Genomic DNA, 19,937 nt, shown 5'->3' with positions numbered 1-19,937 from the left:
CGGAAGAGGGTTGTCTGTGGAGGAAGGCAAGCCTTGGTCCCCCATGAGTCTAAGCATTGATACTTACAGCATTTCTCTCTTCCAAACTAGAGACCTACTAAAATCATGCCACTTGCTGCCTAAGGCTTTGCTTGCTTGATGCTCAGCTCCAGATGGTTTCAGAAGCTGAAAACAGTGAGGCCAGCGTTTACGATTTTGAGTGTAAAGTACTGGGTTTAGTCTGAAACTCATACTTTCTTTTGCCTTTCTTCTCTCTTTTTCTCAGTCTTCTTTTTAACCTTGAGTATTTGCTGAAGGAGTAGCACTTGCTTAATCCACGCTTAGTCCATTTTACCCTCTGTGAGTTCAACAATTATATTTGTAATGTGTAGGACTTTGCTGGCTTGTGAATCTTGCTGATAAGCACAGACAAGGTGTTTTCACCAAAATACCGGTGTTCATTTCACTGCTGCTGCTGCTGGAAGAGGAGCTGAAGTGGATCAAGTGGCTTGGCCCTTGTTACAATCTCACCCAATTTTCCTTCCTGAGTTTTTGTGTTCATAGGATACCAAGAGCTTATTCCACTATACAAAAGCAAATGCAGCAGATAGCTACAGATGGTGGATGTTTTTGCTGCCTTTGCCATATGTGATCAAGCTGACGTTTTTGCCTGCACCAGCACTGTTCTTGCATCTATTTTATTTTTTTCTAGTTGCAGTTCCTAGGTCTTTTGAGCTCCAGAAATTCCTGTTGTTCCTATACCCAAGTCATCAACTGTTTGAAATAATCCAGGATCTCTTTGGGGGATTTATGGCTAGCACCTTTGAACATAGTGCTATATTTGAACAGGATGTGAGTAAAAGGAAGCAGTCAGAATGAGCAGGTGTTCTCATACACCCACTTTTGGCCACTCTGAGAAACGTATCACATCAGAAAAACTATATTTAGCAAAGTTTTATGTCCCCTCTGCCCCGTCTCCCCCAGCAGCATTTCTTCAGCTAGCTCTGTGATTGGGGCAGTGTGATCTTAAACTTGTTTTGCCGTCTTTTGTGGTCACTGAGCTCACCAGATCTGCTCTGATAACAAACAGTCCCAACGCATGCTTGGCCAGGCTGTCACTTTTTTTTGCTGAGAAGTTTCTGGGCAGCAAGAAAATGCTGAAAGAGGAAGTGAGCAGAGATGATAATGTTGTCTTTGATGGCAGCGAGACCAGAAGATTGAAGTTTATGCTCCGGCTGTTGGGTGGAGGAAGGTTGCTCAGTACAGCAAAACACCAAAGGGTGAAGTATAGCAGATTTCTATTTAAAATTTGGTCTAATATAAGGGGTCTTTTTTGAACCACCTTTCTAATCCAGTTATTCACAGCTGTTCATTGGGGAAGGACATCCAGGGACATCCAGTCCATTTTTAGAACATGAAATGGGGAATTTTCTTTGGTTGGCTCTGTTGTTTGCCAGCTGGCCGGATTTGAAATGTCAGTAAACCTAGTGTTAGTTTTGGACAGGGGAGTGTGGGTCCACATGAAGGGTGGAGGTTAACAGCTGGCAAGAGGGCATGTGCTGTGCGAGGAAGAGATGAAGAGGAGATGAAGCTGAATTCTGGAGAAGTGGTGCTGGCATGCATGTTGGCACAAGACAGACAGTGAAGGGATGGCTTTTTTTTTAACATGTAGATTTGTTCAGATATAGAGTGAGCAGGCTTGAAAGCTGAGAGTTTCTCTAATAGGCCCGAGATGGGTCATCTGCATAGAGGGCACATAACTGCCTGCAAAGGATGGACCTGGTGGGTGTTTGATGGTCGCCATAATTACCACAAAAAATATTTCTGGGGATTCATATGCAGTGAGGAATTTGTAAGTTAAGCTGTGCCCTGATTTGAAATGTCATTAAGCCTTTCTGCCAGTCCCATCATCCTTATAGCTCTTCAGGATTCATTAGAGAGATTGGCATGACTGTTGCTGAGCTCTTTTCCTGGTCACTGTTTAGGTGTCAATAAATTCACCATGTGGTGAGCTCTGGGCACTGGTATCTGGGCATCCAGTTCCTACTGAGGAGTGAAACCTAAAGAACCACACTCAAATGTTCAATAGCATTTAGGCTTAGAAAAGTATGTTAGTTTTTAATAGTACCTTTTTAGGAAGAACAAGCACTCTTAATTTACGTAATTGCTCATGTCTAGATATAATTTTGAGCTGTTTCAGGGCAGGAACAGTCTGAGTTCTGCCAATCCCCAAACAGGCCAAAAATTTATGAGGTTATAAATGAATCTTAAAATGTTTTATTGTGTTTTCTTTTTAACTCCTAGCAAGGCAGCCCCCATCCTAACTCAAAAGCAGTCAGGTCCTTGTTTTTGTATTCTCTGTTCATATGAGAACAAGAGGTCACTGGATGACATTACTGCTTTGTAAATTTAGAACAAATAAAAGGAAATGCTACTTCACCTAGTGCGTCGTCATCCTGTGGAATACGCTGTTCCAGGATGTTAGTTAAAAGCTGTAGCCGGAACGTGAAAAAATAGCTGGACCGTGCTTGTTTCTAGCCACGTTTGCCAACAGGGACAACCAAGCCTTGTGTTCCAGAGCATCAGTTCATCATGGCTGTAGCTGAGAGCAAACACCCCAGGCTCCCTGGCTGGGAAAGGACAGCTTTTCAGGGGAAGACTGCTGTGGCTTCTTTTGGAGATGACAAGATGGATTTCTTTTCTTTGTTTGGATTTGGTGTGAGATGTTAAGATTGATCATCAGTCTCATCTAGACAGTGCAGTGAATGCAATAGCCTTTCTTCCTCTGTTAGCATCCTTCAAGAGGTGGGTGTCTGGAAATTACTTGCTCAAGTAGAAGGAGTTAAAGTGGTAGAATCAGTGAGTGAGAGTATTTTTCTGTTAATCTCATTTCTGCCCTTACTGAGGACCAGTGTAGTGGCATGCGTGTTGCACATAGCCTGCACAGCAAGAGACCAGTGGCTACCTGCAGTGCAGGGAAAGCAGGAGTGTCTTGTGCTCACAAGGTACCCAGTGTCGGCTGTTGTGTGTGTGAAGCTGTATGAAAGGTGAGGACTGTTAAGCCACTCTGCAAAGGAAGTGTCCCTATTAACATGTTTCTGGATTCCTAATTATCCTCATTAAAATGTTTAACTGTAACACCACTACACGGTAATCAGTAGAACAGGTTTGTATGGTTGCTTAATTTCCCCAAAGATTTGTTATACTAGTTACATTAAAATCTTATCTGTCCTTCACTGTGAAGCCTGAATTGTTCCAATTAGTTCTCCTTAGGAGTGAGGTTTGAGATTGTATTCTTTTATTTCCCCTCTCTGATGATACCACTAAATCCCAATGTAAATGTTGCTTTAGAATTGACTAATGAGGAATGCTCTTCATGAATTTGTCTTGCACAAAGTTACATTTTATTTGCAGTTTCAAGTACACAGCAGACTCTTAATTCTGTGACTCTTCGTCTGGACAATTTAAGTATGAAGATCTTCTTCATCTTTTTATGTCTCCTCTTGTCTTATAAACTTTAACCTTGTTCTTTGAACAGAGGATTTCTGACACTGAATGTGGAGATTTTTAAGATGATGCAGTGACTTAAGAAGGAATTAATGATTTTCTGTATTGGTCTCTCCAGTGATCCAGGAAGTCAGTAACTTCAGAAATAAATTCTTATCAAAGGAGTGTCTGTATTTCTGTGTTTTATGCCAATATTTGAGATTTCATGTCTTCCAGGGTGATTTAAAAATGATATTTTGTACTTTGCGTTTTCCTTCCCCTCCACCCCCCCCCAAGACAGAAAATTAGGAAAAGGGACAGCACTGAATAGGAGTGATAATAAATCAGTTTTACCAACTGTTTCAGATGACTTTTCCCCACTGCCCAGGAGCATACCAGTGGCTTGTTGAATGATCTGGTGGTTCATTATAAAAACTGGCTGGTTTTTAAGTGATGAAAGGTCATTGGATGCTTCAGCCTAGGATGTTTGGACTTTACATAGGGTACTGTTGTGCATATGCAGTTGTAGATGTTTTTGGCTTTGCCACCTTGCACTGTCTGAAAAAATTATTTTGAACTTGGTTTTACTTCCAGGGAAAAAGGTCCTTCCTCTTAGATGCTGCTTGTTCTTCTCTAGCGTCACACTGATTTTTGCAGTAGTGTTTCATGCTCTATGAAAGGTTTCTCTAGGGGAGCCATACTTACATAGCAGGGATTTTGATGGAAATGCAGTTAACCACCCATTTTTCCACTCTCCCAAGGAAAAAGAAAGATTCCTGTGATTATCTTCTTTGGGAATAAATTTTATCATAGCTGGAAATATTTAAAGGAAAAGTCGAGGAAGAGGGAAGGAGTTCTTCAAAGTTTTATTTTTAGAAAATTGTAAATATTTATTTGTGCTTGCTTACAATTGATAGAGATCAGGGCATTTTGTCCAAGATAGAATGTTCCATGCCAAAACCATGTTTCTAATATGAATGGGCAGTCCTTGCCTTGAAAAGCCATTTGACTCCATTCATTGCCTAAGTAATGTGTCTGTAGCACCCTTTTTTAGGCATTGGTAATGCCTCTGGGTAAAGTTAGTGTTATTGTAGATGAATGCTGCAATCTATCGTATGAAAAGAATCTATTCTTAAAATAGAAGAAGAGCTTAAAATAAAGCAGATGTTTACAGGGGTATCCTTTTTTTTGACATCACATACACATTTTGTAGTGGATGCTCTGGGGCACTTCAGCATCAGCTTGTTGTTGAACTTCAAAGTTTGATGCTCAGCTTCAAAGGTTTTTATTTTCAATCTGTTTTATGAATGATAGAGAAGTGAGAAACAGATTAGAAAGTGGTAATTAACAGGGGTAATGTATTGGGGTGATGTGTGTGGTTTTTTAGTGTTCATTAACAAAATCTGGTTGCATGCTTGCAAGAGCCACACAGGCCGTATCAGCCTGACACAGTTTAGTTTGGTTTAGTCCATTATTTCAGATGTTAGGGTACAACTTGCTGAAAAACAGATGATGTGGATGGGCTTTTTATGTACAAAACGTGTAGAGGGGTGTGGGAGAGTCTGGGCTGCTGAAAGGTTTTAGAGTTGACATAAAGGAGAGCCTTTTGATTTTTTTTAATGGTCTTCAACTTAATGCAGCTTTTCTTAAATCCAGGTCTTGCAAACACTTCAATATTGGTCTGCTTTAAGAAGTCAGTTTGATGGAAATTGATACCGAAGTGTATATAAAGAGACAATGTTAGTAAGATAAGATAACTACAGTGTGGGAGAAAAGAAGACTTTTGTCTTAGGAAGAATAAATGTTGATTTATAGTAAAGTCTGGACCCCAGCTGAATGGGCCCCCTGCGGACAGCAGACATGCTCCTCTGGAAAGCCAGGAGCTTTTATTTCTCTCTGCTGCCGCCGTCTGACAAAAGCAGAGGGAGAGCATTGGTGGTAGGTGACACAGAGGCCTATCTGCGTTCCTGGGCAGAGGGGAGCTTCAGCTCCCCCCCGCTTGTCTTCTGCTGGTTTGTTAAAACACTGAACTGTTCGTTAAACACAGGGCAGCTAATGCATGAGAATTAGCCCAGGATAGAAACACACGGAGAACAGTATTTTTAGAGGAAGGAAAACTCACCACAACCTCAAGCTGCTTGTGTTGGAATATCTTTTATGTAATACATGTAGAACAAGCCCTCAGGAAACATGAGGGTTCAAAATACAATGATTTCTAAATTGCTTATTTGATTTCTCTTCTAGATTGTATATTTTGTTTGGTGTCTCCCCTCCTCCCTGGTCATAATTCTAAACAGATTTTCAATATGATGTTACAGAGCATGTTGTCTAATTCATTAATTGCTAGAAACTGGTATATTATGCTGTTAACAAAATATTTTAATGTGTTACCAATTTATAAAGTAATCAAATACTTAAAAAAACTTACTCAAGGTCTGCACGTGTAATATATTAACTTCTACTGCTCTGTGCTTGATTTATGTTGTGCTGTTATTTGGTTATAAAAGATTTCTTTACTCAGTTCAGTATTGGGAAGGACAGCTAAAACCTCTGTGGTTCTGTACATTTAGGAAGGAATTAAGATATGTTATGGTGGAAAAGAAACATGGTTGAGAAGTGCACATAGCTTCTGTTGTGCAGCTCATTGCTTCTGAAAACAGCTTCAATAGCCTACGCTATTAGAGATACTATATCATAGATATAGTATAGGTAGTATAGTATAGATATAGAGATATATATGTAGTATAGTATAGATATTATAGATTATGAAGATCATGTGTTCTCTTGCTGTCTCTCACTGATGTGCCCAGAATACACACTATTAATTTTCCCTCACTCTTCAGATTATCACTCCATGTCGGAAGCTCATCCTTTGTGCTGATAACAGAAAAGAGATGGAAGATTGGATTGCAGCACTGAAGACTGTACAAAACCGAGAACATTTTGAGGTAATAGGAAAATGTGTTTCTTTGCACTCTGTGCCTCATCTCCTGCCAAGTAACAGCTTGTTTTGAGATTGGAGTCACCTTCCATGAAAGTTAACAGAAGTCATTTACATTGCCTATAATGGGTATGGTGTTAGGCCTTCTGCAAAAACTATCCCAAATACACTGAAGTGATTCTCCAAAGAATGCCTGCGGCTTTGTATTTCTCTTTGTATTACCCTCCCTTGGTAACTTTAAGAGCCCTTTTCAGAATATGGGTAGGTTAATGAAACACAATTCTCCTCCCATTGTCTTTTCACTTTTCATTTATCCTCCCTGTCCTAATTCATGTCTTGCCTGCTTGGTATTCTGCCTACTTAGAACATCTGTTTGCTCTCTGGGGCTGTAGTTAGACCAGCGCTGTCACCAAAAGAAGCTTTCTTGTGTTCTCCCCACTCTGGTGCTTGTCTCCTCCCTTACGCTGGCACAGGCATTTTTCTGCTACACAGTAAACAACATTGGGGAACTGATCTTGCTGAAAACTTAATCCAGCAAAAAAATGGGGAAGGGAAGGATCAACTCTCCAGCAGATAAATTCTCCAGTTCATTTCCCTCCACACATTTGTAGCGAGATAAGGAGGGGAGGTAGGTTTTTTTTACAGGAGCAGGAGTGAAGGTGTGTTGTCTTCTTTAAGTAGTCTCTTCTGACTTAAAGACCTTCTTGAGTAACAGCTAATGTGTATAAACTGCATGTGGACTACTCTTCCCTAGTAAAAGTGTTCTGTTTCTGCCGTCCCTTACTCTTCTGTGCAAGTCTTTGTTTTACAAAGGAAAAAAAGTCTTGCTCTGCTTTCAACTTTGCTGTAATACATTTATTTTGTCAGTCTACCCAGTACAGCATGGACCACTTCTCAGGGATGCATAACTGGTACGCCTGCTCACATGCTCGGCCAACGTACTGCAATGTGTGTCGGGAGGCATTGTCTGGAGTCACCTCACATGGGCTCTCATGTGAAGGTAAGAGTGCTCTCTTGCCTCCTGTTTTGGGATCACCGTTTTTGCGGCTCACTGCCATGTTCCAGAGATAATTTAAGAGGAATATTGTTAGCAGGTTGCAAAAAAGATGTGGAAGAGTGCTGCATAATGAACTGGAGACAGCTCCAGTCAGCGTATGAGAGTGGAGGTCTTTCCTGGACCTGATGCTGAATCCCTTTGCTCTTGAATCCCTTTGGCTTCACAGAGAATTTTTCTGCAGAAGTCTAGATCAGGATCTTGGCATTTTGTAAAAGGATAATAGATGTGATGTTGCTTTCACACTGGTTTTAGTGTTGGACCTGATAGTAATATAGCTGATTCCCCCCCCATACCCAAACATTGCCATCCCTTATTAAAATCATGCTTCTGAAGTGAACAGGTATATACTTCCGAGGTATCAGATGGAATATTCATAATAATACTCCATAAGAATAATCATATTTGTAAGAACCTCCTTGTTACATGCTTCAATGGCAGGAGGCTACTTTTTTTCAGGTCTGGCATAGCAGACATGTCTGGCTGCACACAGCTCGTACTTCTAGTGTGAAGGAGGTTACACCCACACTGTGTAAAAGGATGCAGGGGTGTATGACTATGCAAATCATGTCAAATTTAACAAGGTGATAACTAAGCTTTGTACAAGCAGCTGGCTAAAGTGACAAGGCAAGAATTAATAGCTAGCTCATCTTACTCGGGATGCTTAGAGCAGATAGTTTTGGCAGTGCTAACAGGGGTAGTGTGTGCCCGTGCTTTCTGCTGGAGCCACATATGGTCACTTGGGAAAGCTTTTGCACACACTGCCACATTACACATGCTGAGGCAGGGTTGATCTGTTCTTCTCTTCCTCTCTAGTGTGCAAGTTCAAAGCCCACAAGCGGTGTGCTGTGCGGGCAACCAATAATTGCAAGTGGACAACTCTGGCTTCTATTGGGAAGGATATCATTGAGGATGAAGATGGGGTGCGTGTTACTCTTGACTCTTCCAGCCTTACCTTGCTGTGGAAGCACAGTGTCTACAGCTTTCTTCATTGTACAAACAGCAGGTTCTGCCTCTCTGTGTTTGCAGTGTGGGAAAGGCCTTTACTGTCAGAGCATGAGATTCTGTGTGAAAAGTCTGACCAGCGTAGTGAGGACTTCCTAATAGGAAGAGCCTCCTGCTATGGACTGGGGGAATTGAGGTTAAATAATTGGAGGCATGGGGCAACCACATCTGAGTTCTGGCAAAAGAAAGATTAATGAGTGGTTGGAACAGTGCCTTAGCATATGGGATGTCTGATGCCAGTTGGTGTACCCTGGGTTGCCTGGGGCAAGTCACCTGGTCTCTTTACACTTGTGCTGATATGAAATGCCAAAAGAGGTCCTCAGGTGTTTTCTAGAAATTGCCCTTGCTGTCCTTAAACAATGCATGTAAAGGCTTGCCTCTGTGTGTGTCTCAGTGCCACAGGGCATCCTGCACCCTTGAGTTGTGCTCTGAAATGTCTGTCTTATTTCTCTCCTTCTATACCATTTGCAGATCTCAATGCCACATCAGTGGTTGGAAGGAAACCTGCCTGTGAGTGCCAAATGCACTGTGTGTGATAAAACCTGCGGCAGTGTCTTACGATTGCAAGACTGGCGCTGCCTGTGGTGCAAAGCCATGGTGAGTTGGATAAACATGATCATTTCAGTAAAAGGAGAGTCTTCGATCCGGTCTGTGCTGTATTCTTTTAATGACATTTACTTAAAAAGGAATCTCTAACTGTTCTGTCAGTATTTGCCATGAAGGACTTTACTGTTCTTTCTCCAGATGACAAAACAGCCTGCAAGAGAGAGAGAAATTTAAATTTGTGCTGAAAAGTATCACTGTGATGCATAAAAATTATCTGCAAGCTCATTTTCTTTTGGTAGTGAGCTTTCCTAGAGATTCTAATTACAGTAGTTATGAATCAATGCCTCAGGCATGGGAGATGTTGGAGCCGTTGTCATTTCTACAAGTTGAAAAGGTACAAGAAAACAGGGCAATAAAGAATACCAAGCTATTTTAATAATAGCAGTTTCCCTTCCCATTGCAATAGGTTTCTCCTGCCTAACCACTGCAGTGATGCAGATCTTGCTGTGTTTTCGGTTGTCTGTAATACTAGTAAGAGAAGTACCACAAATACCTTTTTATAATGTGGGGGCTCAAACCCCAAGCAAACCCTCTGTCTTGCAGTCTGTATGTACCAGAAATGACTGAAGTGCCCTACTCTGTATTCCCTTTTATTTTTTGGGTGGCTTGACTAATGTCTTCTTCTCTTATATCCTTCATGTGTTCCTGCTTTATTTTTTGCTCTCTGGTTTTCTTGAATCCCTAGGTTTTGCGCTATTTCTTACCTCTCAACTCAGGCTAGGGTTTTGAAGGCAAAATACCTGAAAGCTCTTAAAGCCACAGAATCTGTTACCTGATCCTCTCAGCACTCAAAAGTGCTAGTCTCTAAGCTGGAATGGCAGAAAAAGTACGTACTAATCAGAGGAGAATTAGTAGAAGACTGTGATGAGATAATTCTTAAAGTAACTTTATTGTTTGACATTTCCTTAGCTTCACTCCCTCTTCCTTTCTTACCCTTTCTTTACTTTGTTTTTCTTACTCTTGTGTGGCTTTATGAGTTACACCACAGCACCCCAAAGGGTCTGAATGATTATTTTTTCGTTTAATTTTTATTGTGCTGTTTTCAGGTACACACAGCATGTAAAGAGTTGTTGCCAAACAAGTGCCCTCTTGGGCTGTGCAAAGTATCTGTCATTCCTCCTACTGCTCTTAACAGCATTGATTCAGATGGTAAGTATCACTAGTACGGAGTGCCTACTTTCTCTTCCTGTCAGTCACAGTCCCTTCAGCTAAAGATATTAACGGCAGATTCTCTCAAATGGAAATTGGTTTTGGTGTTGCTGAAATTCCAAGCTGGAAGACATCGCTGAAGTATGGCAGTGAACTGTTTGCTTTTGTTTTGTATTCGTTTTATTACCCTGTAACATCAGTATTTGCTGAGCTGCAGCTGTTAAAATTTATTGAGAACAACTATATTGCAGAAGTAGCTCAAGAAGGTTGGGAAAGCCAAAAATTTTGGCATATTGCTGGGAGATAAGCATGACATTTGGCAGCATGAGGTTTGTGCTGGATTCAGGGCTCTGCACATTTGGCGTTTACCCAGTGAGTGCCATAAGCACTTCATAGCTGTGCTGGGGTGTGGGGTCTTGTTTTCTCTCTCCATCTCCATGGACAGGTTCACGTCTCTTGGTTTTTCCTCATTCTCCCTTCCCTTTCTTCCGCGACAGGTTTCTGGAAAGCTACTTGTCCCCCTTCTTGCACAAGCCCTTTGTTAGTCTTTGTCAACTCAAAAAGTGGAGACAACCAAGGTGTAAAATTTCTACGAAGATTCAAACAACTACTAAATCCAGCCCAGGTCTTTGACCTCATGAATGGAGGACCTCACCTTGGGTAAGCAGATACTGTATGGAAGCACATGTTCCTTGTAAACACCAGAAAAGTACAAGTGATTTATTTGATTGTAAACTCATCCACAAATGTAACAACAGAAACCTATTCCTCCAAGAAGACTGCAGTTTGGAGGGGTTTTCTGCTCTCTTTGTTTAGTGTTATTGATCAACTAAAGCCAAAAATGTTGTTGGAAAAGATTATTTCCATCCATCAGTAACAGCAGGACAGCTTGAGGAGCTTTGGGGGAATTCCAGAAAAATTGGAAGAAGACCAAGCATGGAAAGCTTGAATTCAGAAGAAAAGTTGTCAGCAGACAGGCTTGTAAAGGCATCCTGGTGCACTGTTAACAAGAGACTTCACTTAAATCGGGTGAACAGATGTTATAGGTAGCAAATGAATATTGTCAAAATTAGATTTATCCAGAGAGAACTTACCTGGGAAGTATGTGGTGGTGATACTGGAAAGATACCACTTATGAGTGCTTTTGGTGTAAAGTTGGTTCTGCCCTGGGATGTAGATGACATTTCAGTCTTATTTGCCAGACTACACTAGGGTACCTATGGATTTAAAAAAAAAAAAAAGTGAGCACCATGGAATAAATTCCTTGAAGGTACTTCTGCAACTCTGCTTTAAAAAAGACAAAAAAGTTTGGGCTCTAGTTTTCCTCCTTCCAAATATTTCTCTGTTGCTTCATATTTGAGTAGATTTTATCATGAATGGGTGCTTCTTATAATAAGGGCCAACACAAGGTGAATTTCCTTCAGATTTTTCTTACTGTGGCTCAGAGTCTATGGCTGAGACTTGTAGATGCAGGGTGTTAAATCTAGGAGTGTCCATGCCTGGATGAGTGACCATTAGGTTCTTCTCAGAACTGTTGCGGTTTCTTGCCATAGTGTGTTGCAAAACACTGACCTTTAAAACTGCAGCATGCTGTCCAGGGGATGTATTTGGCTGATAAATAATTTACAGAAAACTTCTAAAATTAAGTATTCTTCTTCTTCTCCCCAGTTGGACTGACTGTAGAGAGGAATTTTGCTTTTAAGCAGAAGAGAAGGCAAGGGGGGGAATCAATAATTTTCTCAAGCTGTGCTGCACACTTCTGAAGTAGCTGCTGTTGGATGCTTTCTTAAAGAGGAAGTGATGGTACAGGGTAACGGCTGCTTCTTGATGATTTAAATAATCTCAGCTGTTGCCAGTCAAACTGTACCAGAAGATGTCATCGATAGCTGGTTTTTATGTGTCAACAATGCCTGAAGAAATAAGGATTTCCATGCACTATAGCACATCCTGTTTAGGTGGTAATAAATATACAAAACCAAAATAAAAGCAGGCAGTAGTTCTGGAACATATTCAGTGAGCAGCACGGTTTCAAACAGCTTAAGAAGAGGTTGTTTTTAATATTCTGGGAAGGGTGAATGGAGAAATTCACACTTGTCTTGCTGGTGAGTTGTTTGCCTGCCTGCGGGACAGACAAGGCACCAGAGCATTGACTTATGTTGCTTTCCCAGACTAAGGAGTAAAGCTTGTGAGACTTCACAGCCTCTTTACAGCTGTCTGCTTATTGAATGACTGCATAAAATTCCCACTCTTCAAACTTTGCTTTAACTTGTGTGGCCTTAAGTACAAAGGCAGTGACACCAGAGCACTCCAAACAGTGACAAATAACTAGTGTTAGCCTGAACACAGCAAATCTGCAAAAAAGAATTGATTCAATGGATAATCAGCTATCACATGCTTGTTTCCTCTTCTGTTGAGACAAGCGCTTTGCTTTAGTAGAAGAGTATGTCTGGGACATATTTCTGTCATGAATAGCCATTGTAAATTCTTCACTGTATTTATAATTCCTTACTTATAATCATTTTAATCTGTAATCTGACAGTGGCCCATATTCATTGCGAAATCAGAGCCTCCTTTAAGCAAGTCTGCTGTATTTATTACCTAGATTGGAATTGTTTATCATTTCTTTCTGTAACAGCGATTGTTCTTCCCTCTTGCTTTTTTCTTTCCCTTCTCCGTAGTTTGCGCTTATTCCAGAAATTTGACACTTTCCGGATTCTAGTTTGCGGTGGGGACGGAAGTGTTGGCTGGGTTCTCTCCGAAATTGATAGCCTCAATCTTCACAAGCAGGTACCTGCCCAAAGAGCTTGGTTGGATGAAGGATTGAAGTAATTACAACAGCATGGGTTGAAGAGAACTTTCTTTGATCGTACAGATGTAGTTTGCCCCAGGACTGAAGCTGCTGAAAGCTCACCACAGCAGTGCTCTTGCAGTAGTCTTCTGCAAGAAGCAGTGCTGGATTAATTCATTATTCCTATCTCCAGTGCTCCTCCACAACTCCCTCTTAACATGATCCAACTTTTGGAGTAGCTCTGAGGTTTTCCTGCTCCATTGCCAGCAGATACTTACACTTGGAAAGGGCTTGGAAAGTTAGTAAACTGGGAGTTCCACAAGGTGCTCCTCATCTGTTCCCTTTAATTTTCTGATGTTGTTTCTGAGTCTTGGGGTAGGCAGAAACTTCATTAGAGTAGAGGTGTCATACAATGTTTAGTTAGTTTCCATTTTGTCTTGGAGACGTTTGTGCTAATTTCCCAGAAGAAGCAATAGCACCACCTGATGGTTAACTAAGTACATCTGTAGAAGGGGTTACTTTTAGCAAGGTGCTCCTTGAGATGGTAGCTGTAACACACTTCTCTCTCAACTAACAACTTAAGTAGAGGAAATTTTTCCTTACTTGGCTGTTCTTCTGGCTGTTTTCCCCATCCAGTTAACTTTCTCCTCTCCCTGGGACTAGCTGTTTCTCAATGACTGGCCTGTGTAAAGAACCGGTCATGTTACTTGTGGCTCTTTGTGGCTTGCACTTTCCCATTTGAATATCAGTTTTGCTTTCCTTTTCTCTAATGCAGTGCCAGCTGGGAGTGCTGCCCTTGGGAACAGGGAATGACCTTGCCCGTGTGTTAGGCTGGGGGTCTGCTTGTGATGATGATACCCAGCTCCCACAGATCCTGGAGAAGCTGGAGAGGGCAAGTACGAAAATGCTGGACAGGTGGGTAACCATTACTAGTGTCCCCAAGAGTTGTGTGAAAATATCCTTCCAGGAGAACTTGGCAGTTCTTGATTCTGCCCAACTGCTGGACTTCTTACTAATGCCAGTTAACGTTTCTTCTTCTCCATTCCCCTCTAGCAACAAGAGGTAGTCTGGTTTTCTGTCATTGCTGCAGAATAGTAATGAGTGAAGTTATCTGATGTCCAGTGTTCTCTCTTGTGTTCCAGAGGTCTCATCAATTGAATCTGTTAGCCTTACAGTCATGGTTTATTTTTCCTGAGCTATTTTTCCCTTGATAAACTTGAACCCATTTATCTTGAGTTTGGCCTAGAAAGGAAAGCTGAATGCAGTAATTGACATATTTACTCCTAGTATTGATATTGCCTATGTGTGTGTGTACATTTAAAAATGCTTCATTAGAGTTACATCTTGGCGTCTATTATGTTGAATCAAGTAATGCCCATAGAATTTCTGTGAGAAAAGGAGGCAGTACAGAAAAATTCCTTGTGCTGTCGGATACTTGTTCGTTGTGTTATCCTTCCCTCTTCCCCCAGTTCAGCCCCTCTGCAGTTCCACTGCATCTCTGTGGCTTCCTTACATCACTCATGCCCCAGCCAAAGTGCAGTTTGTTCTGCTTTGAGGTTCTAACCTGTTGCGTCCTTTGAATAAAGGAGGAAATCATATGCCTTGTAGTGACAAGTGTGATGCCTCCTTTTCAACAGGTGGAGCATCATGGTGTATGAAACCAAACTCCCTCGCCAGGCCTCCACTTCTACAGTCACTGAAGATTTCAGTGAGGATTCTGAGGTATGTCATGAGATGCAGAGGGCAGTGGACTACGAGCAACAGCCTCAGAACAGACAAGATAGGAGGCAGTGTTGAGCTCAAATGGAGCAGGCCTGAGCCATGACTTGGGTGTAGCTGGAGCTACAAAGATCTGGGGGCTTTAAGTCAATGAAGTATTATGGAGAAGGATGGAGGCTGGGTCACCAGGGTCAACAGCCATAATGAGGGATGAGCAGAAGATTCTTTGGAACAGGACAGAGAGGAGACAATTGGCTTTTATTTGCTGTCATGACATGAAGTTGTTGAAATTGTGGAAAGCTGCCTAGCAGTCATAAAAGAAATAGTTTTAGATCAACAGTTGATCAGAGACTTTAAGAACTGCGCTGCTGATGATTTCTAGATTCAGAATTAGTTTCTTCATCAAATTCAGGGCTGAGACCTGGCCAACAGAACTTCTCCAGGGCAAAAGAACCTGTAGAAGGACAGCTACTCTCTGGGGAGCCAGGGTTACACAGCATATGTTGTAACGCTGGGTGGCTTGTTTCTTCCTGTCACCAGGTGCAGAAGATTCTCTTCTATGAAGACTCTGTGGCTGCTCATTTGTCCAAAATTTTGACGTCTGACCAACACTCAGTGGTCATCTCCTCAGCCAAGTGAGTACTTAGAGGACAACTGCTCTAAGTGAAAGTCGCACTGTGAAAATCCTCACACAATTCTTGCATTACTTGCTTTTCACTATCTTCTTGTCTAGGGTGCTTTGTGAGACAGTGAAGGATTTTGTAGCCTATGAGAAGGCAACAGAGAGCTCAGAGGAATCAGAGGTCATGGCCAGGAAGGTAAACTTGGAAAAATTGCTTGGTTTTCTACTTCTGAAGTGGAAAACTGCTGTTTTCAGAGAACTAGGACAGCAGCAGTTCAGAAAGCGCTAAAAGAATGAGCTACACAGTCTGCTGTTAGTTATACTGAAATGATGTTGTTCTCCTTGTAGTGCTCTGTCCTGAAAGAGAAGCTGGACTCGTTGCTGAAGACACTGAATGATGAATCTCAAGCATCTTCATCTCTGCCAAACCCTCCTCCCACCATTGCAGAGGAAACCGAAGATGGTGATGCATCAGGCAGTGCTTGTGATTCTTCTAGCGACCGGTCAGTGGGTTCATCATGCACTGCACGGCCCCAGATATTTCGTCCCCGAGAACAGCTCATGTTGAGAGCCAACAGCCTGAAAAAAGCCATTCGTCAGATAATAGAGCATGCAGAAAAAGGTAACCTGTTAGAAGTCCTGCCTGTGACTTGTGACAGGCTCTTGAGAAATATACGTTTCCTTTATTCCAGAGAGGAGTAGCATTCTTTATTAAAAACAGGTTTCCTGAGCTAGAGAAGCTATTCAGAAAGACTGGCTATTTGATTTCAGTATCATCTCTGCCAAGCCAACCTGTATGAATCATTGCTTGGTAAATGAGCCTGAAGTTCAAGACACCTTGTCTCCCATAGGGCTGGTTTAGGAAGTTACTGCCCTCCTACATTCTGTTCATTTGCCTTTCCTGACTGTCCCCACCCATACCACGACTATGTCAGTGCAACTGTTTGTGTGGCCTTGCCATAAAACAGATCTGAAAATACTTAGCAAGAAAGTATTTTAAGTATTTTAACTTGGATTGTTTCAGAAATCTCTTTATATTAGACCCCAGCAAAACAATGCAGTGGTACAACTGCAAGAAAGAGCAGGACCTTCTTAAACTAGCGTTGTTACTGGGAAAATGATTTAATACTGCACCTTGAGGCAAATCAGTTCTGTTCCAGTGTTAACTTCCGAGGCAGGTGACCCTTTTCTCCACATCTTGACCCTTATCTCTCTCCAGCCCACTCACACACATAACTCAGAGTTTCATTTCCTTTGAAAGGCGTCAGTCTCCCAGATGTTAGTCATAAACTCAGTGGTTTAACTTAGACCAAAGGAAGTACTTAACAGCTTATACTGGAGATAAAAGCAATGAAGTTGCAGATGTGACGTACATGCACACCTAAATGTGCACTATAGACTACTGTGTAGTAAGCTACAGAGCATTGCAATATTGCTTGGATTTCTAATATTGCAGTATATGCTGAAGGTGAAGTTATATGAGATGATGGAAGTAGAGCAAACAGCCTGATTCTGGTGAAGTAGAGGTCTTGACCTTACTGCTGTCCCAGTTTGCTGCCGCTTACCTTATGCCAATTTGATGTTCTTTTGGAGCCCAACCAATTTACTTAATCCAGCGAGAACAGTTTCTGTTTCTGCTGGGCTAGTGGGTTGGATTACCTTGTGAATAGTTTTGATGAACTCCAGAGTCAGCACAAGAGAGGGGAAGAGACTGAAGGAAGGGCTTGTCTCCCTGCAGAGACAGTGAGCTAGTAGATCAGCTCAGGGCTGTGCCCGGTGAGGGGTTGCTGGAGAGGAAGGCCTGCTGACTGCATGCAAAGGAAGTTTGATTTCTTTAGGCAACATACTGGCATTTAATTCTTACCAGCTCTTGGGCAAACTCCAGTTACATTTCAAATGTATTTGTTCAGCTTCCCCAAACTGTTTTTCTTCTTCCAAGAAGAATCTTGGAAGTATGTAATGTGATTCTTTCCTTTGTATTGTTTTCTACCAACTGCTATTTTCTTCCTTCTGACTGTATGTGTCTAATTGCCCTTTTTAAGTGGCTTATCCTATTGCCCCAGTACAGATTAAGCAAGCAGAAAAATTGTTAATTGTTTAGTATCTGGCAGCTTCTAAATGCAGATGGAAGCCCGTCACCTGTAATACAGTTTTCATCTTGGGAAGCCTGAGTACCTATGGCATTAAAGGTGGACACTTCTATTTAGAGCCTCACTGCTAAGAGCTCAGCAAATAAAACAGAAGGCTAAGCCAGCCCAGCTTTTGGAACTGATGAAGCTCTCCAGAGCAGAGCTTAATTGAGACAAATGATATAGGAAAGCTTTTTGTTATTCCTGTTCTTTCCTTTAAGGAAGGCCTTTAGAGTCTCATCCTATTGTTATTTACATCACTGGAAGGTGTTCCTTGCTAGAAGAAGTGCTGAGGCACTCACTGACTTTCTCTCTTCTTACAGCTGTAGATGAGCAGAATGCCCAGACCCAGGAGCAAGAGGGCTTCCTCCTTAGCCTCTCAGCCTCTGAAGAGGGCAAGGAGCTGAGGAATGAGGATAAGATCTCTCTGCAGTCATCACACAGCAGCAGCTATGGAGTGTCCAAAGGGAGGAGCCAGCGGAAAGGTACTGCTCTGGTGCTGCCACCATGCAGATTTTGCCTGTGAATTACAATTCTGTTAGGTGTAAAAAGTGAGGGAGGTGTTAGGTGTATTACCTTCCAAGTTCTGTTTTTCTCTAATTTTTGAATGACTGCTCTTCAGGCCTTGCACACTTCTAGGCTCCTGGGCATCATACTTCCCACTTTTCACTACATGTCTGATGGCTGGTCTGTGAATTCAGCATATGGAGCCTAGGATTCAGAAATTTTCTTGCACCTCAGCCAGCAATCTGGGTTTTCTTGGCTTTCAGTGCTTGGACAAGATTGGTCTTGAGCATTTTTCATGTCATCTACTGGGTGACATTCTCTGTAAGCCTCTGCCATCCTTTGCAGATGACAAGAGAACAGAAGCCAGTTTGCTTTAATAACTGTATTATGTGAGTAATTTGTTAGAGCTCCCTGCAGATGTGTTTGGAACTTACCTGAGTATTGACTGGGAGCTAAATACCCTGTCTGTTGTGCTGCTGGCACCAGCTTTTTCTCATCGCCATTTCTAATATTTGCATGTGGCATTTTGGTACCTCCTGTCTGTGAGGTTTTCTGGCTGCACATGTGCCACATCTCTGTCTCTTAATGACTCATTCTGTCAGCTTTTTGTTCTGTGGTAGCTAGAGTGTTTTGCTGTTGAGTGATTCCTAACCCAGCCTTGCTGCTTGGGCTATGTTGCTATGTTCTGGTCTGAATCAGTGTTACGTTTGTCAATAGCCATGTTTGTGTTGTTTTACAGCGTCCAAGTCTCCTTGTGAAAGACTAATAAACAAAGGAAGTTTGTCACTGGGCAGCTCTGCATCTCTTCCTCCCCAGACAGGAAACCGAGATAACTTGCCAATGCTCAACACAAAAATTCTCTACCCAAGTAAGTGTAACACCCACCACTTCCCACTGAGGCAGCCAACTGGAGTACGGGTGACAGCAGCACAGGCTGCAGTCTCTACATGAAAGCGTGAAATTGTCCTGCCTGATGTCCTTTTGTGCAGGGTCATATTGGAGAGAAGTCCATTTCTGGCTAACTTTCCACTAGGGCTGAAAAGTGGAGACTTGGAGGGAGCTGTAGTTGTTTCCAGTTTGTAGCTGAGACCTAGACACAGACGTGCAGTGGCAGAATTTAGATGCCAATTACGAGGAGGTACTGAGCTCAAAGTAACCTTGAGAACACTGGTACAATGCTGCTGAGAGAGGTATCTGAAGAGTGACGGCCATGGACCGAGAGGAGCAGTCCCTTCATGTGAAGGCTGAAGTCACTGGAGGTGCACAGACCCAGCAGAATTCAAACCTCCCACATCTTGTTTAGCAGCTTCTCCCTATCAGTGGTACTGTCCTTCTGCTTCTTCCCCCAGATTACTTGTTCAAATTGTTTCTTCTGGAGGAAGTTTATTTCCTTTCTCTCTAACAAATCTACTGTTTGTGGGTCACCACCTAATAATTTAAGAAACAGGAGGCAGTAATTCTTGAGCAACTTGGAGAATAACTTGGGTCTTACTCTTATCTCTCCTCATTGAAGCAAGGATGTTGCATGTCTCACCCTGGAGCAAAAAAGCTGATGCAGTCAATACACTCCTGTTTCCCATTTCCAGGTGTCTTGTTACAGCTTTGCTGCTGGCCTTAGTTGTTATCATGTCAATCAAAACCCCTGCAGGTGGCCCCAGAAACCCTTCTCCTTATTGAGAGAGCTAAGCCTTCTGGAGTGGAAGAAAGCACTATTGCTATTTGCTTTCCACAGTGAATGACAACGGTTAATATGTTCTGCTCTGTTGTCTTGTCTCTGAGATTGAAGTTACCTGTTTTCTGCTTCTTATTAATCACATTCTTCCCTGTGGTCAATTTTCCTCCAGGTATCCGTGCTGGTATGTCTGGTTCTTTGCCTGGGAGCTCTGTCATCAGCCGGTTGTTGATCCATGCTGATCCCTTTAACTCTGAGCCTGAAAACCTGTGAGTATGGC

The 19,937-nt window shown here is 42.1% G+C and overlaps 1 protein-coding gene across 1 annotated transcript in view; it reads left to right on the top strand.

Moving 5' to 3' along the window:
* DGKD (diacylglycerol kinase, delta 130kDa) overlaps positions 1–19,937 on the top strand; it is a 41,981-nt gene that overhangs the window by 9,833 nt on the left and 12,211 nt on the right. The window contains exons 3-17 of the mRNA XM_010013320.1: positions 6,309–6,413; positions 7,274–7,406; positions 8,277–8,383; positions 8,937–9,062; positions 10,118–10,220; positions 10,718–10,880; positions 12,899–13,007; positions 13,784–13,923; positions 14,646–14,730; positions 15,268–15,362; positions 15,461–15,545; positions 15,698–15,971; positions 17,802–17,963; positions 18,725–18,853; positions 19,830–19,926. Of these exons, the coding sequence (XP_010011622.1) occupies positions 6,309–6,413; positions 7,274–7,406; positions 8,277–8,383; positions 8,937–9,062; positions 10,118–10,220; positions 10,718–10,880; positions 12,899–13,007; positions 13,784–13,923; positions 14,646–14,730; positions 15,268–15,362; positions 15,461–15,545; positions 15,698–15,971; positions 17,802–17,963; positions 18,725–18,853; positions 19,830–19,926 (1,913 nt within the window). The remainder of the gene's footprint in view (positions 1–6,308; positions 6,414–7,273; positions 7,407–8,276; positions 8,384–8,936; positions 9,063–10,117; positions 10,221–10,717; positions 10,881–12,898; positions 13,008–13,783; positions 13,924–14,645; positions 14,731–15,267; positions 15,363–15,460; positions 15,546–15,697; positions 15,972–17,801; positions 17,964–18,724; positions 18,854–19,829; positions 19,927–19,937) is intronic.

Source organism: Nestor notabilis, unplaced genomic scaffold, assembly GCF_000696875.1.
Source record: "Nestor notabilis isolate BGI_N333 unplaced genomic scaffold, ASM69687v1 scaffold9014, whole genome shotgun sequence".
Lineage (NCBI taxonomy): Eukaryota > Metazoa > Chordata > Aves > Psittaciformes > Psittacidae > Nestor > Nestor notabilis.
This window is presented reverse-complemented; position numbering and strand designations above follow the sequence as displayed.